At 42.2% G+C, this 8,202-nt stretch overlaps 1 protein-coding gene across 1 annotated transcript in view; it reads left to right on the forward strand.

The window, feature by feature from the left end:
* IFIH1 (interferon induced with helicase C domain 1) overlaps positions 1-7,497 on the forward strand; it is a 58,356-nt gene extending 50,859 nt beyond the window's left edge. Inside the window, exons 13-17 of the mRNA XM_082261007.1 lie at positions 109-258; positions 2,898-3,059; positions 3,530-3,720; positions 5,581-5,674; positions 7,132-7,497. Coding sequence (XP_082117133.1) covers positions 109-258; positions 2,898-3,059; positions 3,530-3,720; positions 5,581-5,674; positions 7,132-7,314 — 780 coding nt within the window. The 3' untranslated portion in view covers positions 7,315-7,497. The remainder of the gene's footprint in view (positions 1-108; positions 259-2,897; positions 3,060-3,529; positions 3,721-5,580; positions 5,675-7,131) is intronic.
* The last annotated feature ends 705 nt before the right edge of the window (positions 7,498-8,202 follow it).

Below are 8,202 nucleotides of genomic sequence, written 5' to 3' on the forward strand. Positions count from 1 at the left end.
TACAGAACACTTCTTCTCTATGTTATGGAAGTTCTTCTTTATGACTAAAAAAAATAAGATGACAGACTGTACAGTTGTAATATAAATGTCACAATTCTCTAATTTTAGAACGAACAAAAGAAGGTGATCCATAAATTTAGCACTGGAGAACTTAATCTACTTATCGCAACTAGTGTGGCTGAAGAAGGTCTCGATATCACAGAATGCAACATTGTGATCATGTACGGTCGCATAACCAATGAAATTAATATGATGCAGGTATGTTTATTTACATTGGACCCATATACAGTATGCACCATTTATTAATAAACTCTGCTTAATTGGTTGACAAGTGGGCAGGTTGATATCATGCTGGCTTTTATACTTTATTCACCAGACCTGTCCCCTTGTCTGCAACATGAAAACACAGCCTGGAATCTTTAACAGAATTGGCACTGTCAGCAGCTTTAAACACCGGGTCTGGTTTGCAGGGTGCAGCACCCATCTTACAGGGGCACACTTTCTCATAATGTACCTCGCACCCACCTAAGGGTGGTTGCAAGCTCATACATATGATCTTTATGAATTTTTTTGGCCTGTCAAACTACATTGAGGGCCTATAAAAAATGGGAAAAGCAACAGGCATTGACATGCCAAAAAACAAAATGCGTGTAGCAAAGAGGGAGCATAAATAAGAGTGGGCTCTCATGCCTTGCCAGGTTTTTTAAGAGACCTTTTCATGTATTAAGTAAAAGTACTGTCATAACCAGAGGTCAGGTTGGCTTCATTTAACCATATTTTACCACCTGCTGCTTTATATTTTCAGTCATCCCCAACGCTTTAGGTGTTTAGGAGGCTGTGTGCTCCGGTGGTGCTCAACAATGGCCTGGGAAGACTATCGTTATCTGCTAAGTCAGTGCAACTTTAGGGCTCTTTCACACGGGCGATCCGATTAGATCCGCCTGTCAGTTTTTTAGGCGGATCTGATCGGATCCTCCATGCAACTCTATTGGGCAGCGGATGTCAGCGGAGACATCTCCGATGACACCCGCTGCCATCCGTATCCGATCCTGTCCATGAAATCTGGACGGATGGAATTTCTATTTTTACATCTGTTCAGGGATCGGATGAGAGCGGACAGGCGGTCCGCTCTCATCCGATCCCCCATAGAGAGCAGCGGGAGCTGTGACACCTCCCTCTCCACACTGCAAGCGGAGACGGAGCTGTAATCCGCCGGCTCAGCGGGGATCGGCGGATCGATCCCCGCTGAGCAGCACGGATCTGCCTACGGAGGAGGACCGTGTGAAAGAGCCCTAACTGAGGCTTCCTTGGTTGCTGTAAAGACCTTGGCTGATTTCAGAGCTTGGGAGAGTTTGCTTGTCTATCTACAGTACACAGCCTCCGAAACTTCTGGAAATGTCAGGTACTTGACATATAGTCTATTTCCAGCACAGCTTGTGGCAAAATTGATAACTAAAGCCAGCCTGACTTATGGTTATGTACATACTTTTACTTTATTCTTATCTAGTTAGAAATGGGATGATAGAAGAGTCTCTTTAAAATAAACATGTCACAGAGCAGGGTAATTCAAATTGAGCGTGTATCCAAAAAGGTTAAGTAGAGATTTTCAGCAGTGGAAACCACATGTCAATACGACTAGTAAATACGAAGATATATGTAGTTGAGGTTATATGCAAAGTTAGAATTTTCCTGTCTTGACCCCAACCTTTTTTAGCCTCTTGACCCCTCATAATACCCCTTACGTATGAGAGACATCCTCAATGACCAATAGGCAGCTAAAGATCTTGTCCAAGACTCCCTATGTCAGTAAAGATAACAACGAATTAAGATTTTTTTTCATCATATGCTTGAACTACCCATGTTTATGGCAGGTTTACATTAAAGAAAATGTAAAGCTCCCCAGTCATCTGCTGAAAGCTGATTTCTGATTGGTAGACTGACCTGTATTGCTGGATGTTGGCTTTTTGCAAAGGGTTATTAACTGTCTCTTTGCTAATTCAGAGGAGGTATGAGCCTTTTGAAAGCCCACGCTCTGACCCCCCCCCCCACCTTCTTGACCTTTCCTTACAAAATACCCAGTATATGCTTTTGGCGAACATGTTACCCGTAACTGGACTCCCAGCCCAGATTGAGGAACAGAATGATAGGGGAGTGCAATGTGAATAACAAATTTCTAACAGGAAAAAAACTGTGGTTTTCGTTTGGGAAAGCCCATTTATTCCAAAATTGAATGTTAAAAGAAATGAAACTTTGAAGGTCCTTCGAACAGCATTCGGTAAAGAGTAACTTTACTATTGTTTTTCAAAACACAATTCCCTCTAGGTGATCAATGTACATTGCAGGATTTAACAAACTTTGTAGCAGAGTTCTGAATGGGATTGATTTGATCAGAATATGCCCTTGCAGGGCTCTGAGTAAAGCTGCTAGGTCTGCATCCCTTTTAGAAGTGATTAACCCTGAAATTCGTATTGCACACGAGGCCTAAAAACTGACTTGTATGTTAGTTTAGACTTCTGAGAAAATTGGTCAGCCAATCACACTAGCAGGAAATTATATTTCTGGAGCCCTGTATGTAATGTCTCTAGATGGCCATATTGCATTGCATTTTATAGAATTTTTTTTGCTTCAGATTGAAAAGGAAGGTCATTTTTTAATAACATTAAATTACAATATGGCTTGTGTCGCAATCAAATATGCTATATTTTTTATTTCCAGGAAAGTGGAGTTACCCTTTAGGTCATCAAATGCATTGATCAGCATTTTCATATGAGTGTTAGTATGGACGCTGTTTTGGAAATGTACTAGTATTTGGCTAGTTTTAGTCTCTTAACGAGATGCAGGAGTGTTTTTTACAGTTTTATCATACTGTGGCTTTTTCTTTGCTTTATCACCACTAGGCCCGTGGACGAGCCAGAGCAGAAGGCAGTAAGTTTGTACTGGTCGCTTCCAGTTCATCGGGAGCTGCTGAAAATGACAGCGTCAATGAATACAGGGAAACTATGATGTACAAAGCCATCCAAAAAGTACAGCAGATGTCCCGTGAAGTGTTTGCGGAAAAGGTATTTTACTAACTTTTCCGTTTTTCTTGCTACAAATACAGTTGATTTTTTTGACAGAAACCAGAGCTGAGTTAAATAAGAGTTCCATTCCTGGCCTCCCTCTGAAAAACTCCCCGGCAGGTTGTCATGCTAATCTTTCAGAATTTTCTGCATTACACATTTAAAGGGCCACCTTTTAGCGTTATCATCCTGATCCTGTTTACACTCCATACCTGGAACATGTCTAAAGAAGCTGAATGCCTGTCCTCCATGCCTGTATCAGGTCAGTGACAAGGTACTGAAGCCAGAATCGGGATGATAACAGAGTCAGGACCTTCTAAAGCTCTGGTGGCCCCCTTATTTCCATCTTTACAGGTTATCTTTACATTTCCCAGAGGGGTGTACATTGTTTTATAATTGATGGGCCATAGTTTTATATAAAATGGGATTTAATGGCAATTTGACTGAAATGCCTTTTTTTTTTTACACAGATTCGGGAACTCCAGTGTCAAAATATTGTTGAGAAGAGAGTGAAGAAAAGCAAAAATTTGCGGAAGGTGTACCAGCAGAACCCCCACATGGTGACCTTCCTGTGTAGAAAATGCCAGAAGCTTGTCTTTTCTGGCAGTGATATCCAAGTGATAGAAAACATGCACCATGTCATTCCTGACTCAAAATTTAAGTAAGTGTCAGATGTTTCCTTTTATTGTTGCAGACAGTTAGAATTTTGTTTTTCAATTGATAACTCCATGTTGTTCATTGTTCAGAGACCTTAAAGCCCTAGACACACATTAAGGGCCCGTTCACACTGGGGCGACGCTACTTTGCCGGGCGACCTCATAGGTCGCGGCGCGCTGCTCGCACCGCGACCTCGGAGCGGCCGGCACAGACTTCATAACATTGAAGTCTATGCAGGTCGCTCCGGGTCGCCCCAAAGAAGCTCCGGACCCTTTATCTAAGTCGGAGCGACTTGTGTCGCTCCTATTAGAACGGGTCCGCAGCTTCTCTATGGAAGGCGACCTGTCAGGCGACCAGGTCACCTGACAGGTCGCCCCAGTGTGAACGGGGGCTTAGAGTCCACAATTAACACTTTTCAGGGGCTACTTGAGCTTTGTTTAAGACAACACCTAAGTAATCCTTTGATTGCTGACACGACCACACTAGAATACAAAAAACAGGGTCTCCAACTGTGTGTGCACAGTGCTTAAAAACCTTTGTGGTGTATGTATAAAAATGTTATATTTGTCCTTTGAAACTGCATGTAAATTTGTTCAGTGCAAATGACGCAAAATCAAATGTTCTCTGTAATTTGAATGCTTTAATTTGGAAAATGCCACATTATGGCAACTAGATTGAGCTGAAGAGGAACTGCATTTCCTATGAAAGTCAGCACCATCTGGTGGCCATAATGTAGTATGCATAAAGGCAAATCCAGTTAAAGTGTAAAGTATAATTCCAGTCAAATACTAACCAAACTTAAACCTGCTACCACCCCCATTCTAAGCCCTTTTCTAATTACCCTGTAAAAGAAAAGTGGCTATACTTAGATATTCTGAAGGCACTCCGGTTCGGTCACATAATCTATCCCCCTGCGGCCAGCTTCGGTGAAGAGAAAAGGTCGCCGACAACAGCTGCAGTAAATGTTAGGCAAATTTATTTAATAAAAAATCAACCAGATGCACTCACATGTAAATGGATGATAAAGGACGTGTAAAACAATATTCAAAAATGGCCATGGCGTAGCGTGCTTGCATAATGTCATGTGCGCCTAACGCATTTCGTCATCAATAGACGTCAATCGGAGGCATGTTGACCAGTGGCGGCAGGGACCGGTGTTCATCCACAGAACTCCGGGAAGAAATCTACACACTCCAAGCCTACGTCATAGATCTGGGACAGAGATCTATGTATCTCTGAAGATTTGAAGGAACAGCCAACCATGCCGTTCCTTCAGATACCTGTGCTGTTTATGATGGCTCCCCTGCGCATGCATGGGAGTGACGTCATTACCACTCCGGCGTGTCACAAAGCCAGACTCCGTGAACCCGGAAGGAAGATCGGGAGAAGATGGACGCTACCCCCAGCGCTTACATTGCATGGCTAGAGGGCTTCATTTTCAGGTAAGTGTCACATAATGTGCTAGTATGCGAAGCATACTAGCACATTGTGCTTTTACCTTGCAGGTCCAAAAAAAAATAACAACCAGCGGTTTACAACCGCTTTAATGCCAGAAAAGTGGCTCAGCAGCTTTATTGAATTCCCCCCAGAGTAACTAATAATTGTCCGCACAGACAGAGACTACAGGAAGTTATCAACTCACAAGATTATGGCAAGATCAGCAGGTATTTTTTGCACTTATTAAACAAATATTACAAAACATTTTCAATGGTATTTTTAACAAACCAAAATTGAGCGAAAAGGAAAAGTTTGTTTTTAGGGCTTAGATACCCTTAACCCCCTTCCCCCAACACTGACCAACCTCGTAAAGTGTATTCTTAAACCTTAATAAAACCTAATAACTGTAATTGTGTGTGTTTTTTAGGAAGCTATTTAAAAAAGGGGAAAATAAAACACTTCAAGAAAAATTTGCTGATTACCAAACAAATGGTGAAATAATCTGCAAAGACTGTGGACGGGTAAGTTTTTGTGAAAGCAGTTGTGTCTTAAAGCAGGCCTTCACCCTAAAAACACATTGTGGGGATTTAAATAAGCTTATTGCACCATTATAATGGGGCAGGAAACTTATCAGAAGTGGCGTGCGCCACATCAACAGAGCGGATAGACCCGTTTCAGATACATCTGCTCCACCTGCGCCAGTTTCTATTTCAGAGTGAAACAGAAACTAGCGCAGGTCTGCACCTGGTTATGGCAGTTTTCCATGTAGAACACTGCTGCATATTCCCGCCAGGTGCAACCTTTTCATATGAGATGTGAGTTGTCAGCAGGTAGCTCACATCCCTCTCTCTGCCCGTGTTGTGATCACACTACACGAGCAGAGACTGCACAGCTTTAACACCCTACTCTCCCCTCCCCTCTGATCCAAGCAGGGTGCTGGAATGAGCAGAGAGATTGGATTTTGCAGCTCCAATCTCTCTGTCCTCTGTGCTGTGCCTATCCACAGAATAGAAAACAAATCACTCTTAGTTAACAAAGAGGCTAATTGTTAATTAGGAGCAGCATCTGCTCCATGTTCTAATATAAAAGAGTTGTGCAAGCTAGCACAACTCTTTGTTATTTCCCCCCCTATAATCCCCCATGTACCATTTTTCTCTTTTGTTATTACCCATCTTTCTTTTCGCCTAGGTGAGAATGATGCTTGTGCCACCCCTTAGAGCCCCCTGGGAAAGCTATGTTGCATATCCCAGGTGGCAACAGATCATTGAACTTGCACAATATCTTGCTCCTGCAGCTGGGAAATAAAGGAAAAAGATCATGTATGTGCAAGATCATATGCTGCTTCATCAGAGGACTGTCTGTTCTGGATTCTTGCCCTTTGATGACGAAAAAACTAAATGGCAGTCAGTTTGGAGATTCACCCTCTCTATTTGTCCAGTTTACTGTTATCACCAAAAGTGAAAGAAAATCCCAAATTTTGGATTGTCACTAAAACAGTGATAGAAGGGAAATCTTCCAATGGGGACACAGGTTCTGGTTACCCCAGTGACAGCCAGGGATTCCATTACTTTGGAGGCATTTCTTCCCACTTCCTATTTTGTCTGTGTAACAAGAAGTAAGCAAATCTCCCCAATGGGACACAGATAGGAAAAAAAATCTGTCAGGGGTTGTAACCCTCCCTTACTCTATAATGAAAAAAAAAGTTTTGCCTTTAGTTCTACTTTGCATGATAAAATTATTTTTTTTTTAACATAGTCCGCTATATTTCTTTATTGCATCTGGGGTGCTCACTGTGATTACCCAAGTGTGGGCATTACAGTGTTTAATCCCAAGTTTCAAAACTGTAGTTTTACAGAAGTATGCCATTTTAGTAGGGTTTATTTTATATATTTTAGAGAGTGTACACATTCTACATTTTAATTTTTCTGCTGAATTTCTTTACATGTTCTGATCAATAAAATGTGTGTTTTTGTTTTAGACATGGGGAACCATGATGGTGCATAAAGGACTGGACCTACCTTGTGTTAAAATACGCAATTTTGTGATTAAATACAAGGATGAGAAAATGACCAAGGATACTTTGGAAAATTGGAACGAGCTGCCTATGCATTTTCCTGCATTGAAATACGAGGAGCCTGATGATAGTGAGGACGATGACTAAGTGCAGTACATAAACCGATATTGGACTTGCTTTCTTTACTGCTCAGTCTTGCTAATTTGGGGGGTGGTCACCCTGTACAATCAGATCCTGTTGTAGGTGGGCTGCCTTTTCAACAGCTCTGACCAGGGGAAGGGATAATTGCAGGGCCATGCTTACCATAAGCCTAGTGCTGAGGGTGAAAGGGTTGGGCAGGGCAATCTTTATTATTGTTTGGACCCTGGGCAAACATTTTCTTGGGCCTTCCTGAATCCACTTATCAACTATTTGCAGGCAGTGGATGCTCAAGGGAAGCTGCCTTGGGCCCCACAACAATGACTGGGCCCAGGGCAGCTGTCCCTTTTGCCCTGTGGTAAAGAGGGCCCTGGGGTTGGGGATGATATTTAAAGCAAACAATATTTAAAGTATGTTTTTTTTTTTCATCGTCAGACCATCTATTGGACCCTTGTGGGTAACAGTGGGAATGAGGGAGGGAGTTAGTACAGAGGCTGCTGAGGAGTCTCAAGACTATATGCTGCTTATATAACATGCAAAGAACACTTGCTTTTGATAGGTTGGTTATAAAGTCCATTGTAGCTCAGCACATAAAGCAGACAGTATGCTGCCTCCAAGAACTCATATGGCTGGGGACACAAGGAATGGAGCCTGTATAGTAGGATATCACTCTTCATCTGTAACTAGCACTGCTTGATGATCTAGGTCTGAATTTGTTTAACAGTCATGAAGACGTCAGCCTAATTCAGCAAAGTTTTGGTGGTGGTGGGCAGGCCCCCACCTTGTTCCAATATAGCCTATTTTTGTGTAGCCTGAACACATTGCACTAAAAAGATTATCTTTTTAATTGTATGGCTTTATGCTAAAACTGTCCCTAAAGTGGAGGAAACTGGTGGA

Source organism: Pelophylax lessonae, assembly GCF_965119305.1.
Source record: "Pelophylax lessonae genome assembly, chromosome: 6".
NCBI lineage: Eukaryota > Metazoa > Chordata > Amphibia > Anura > Ranidae > Pelophylax > Pelophylax lessonae.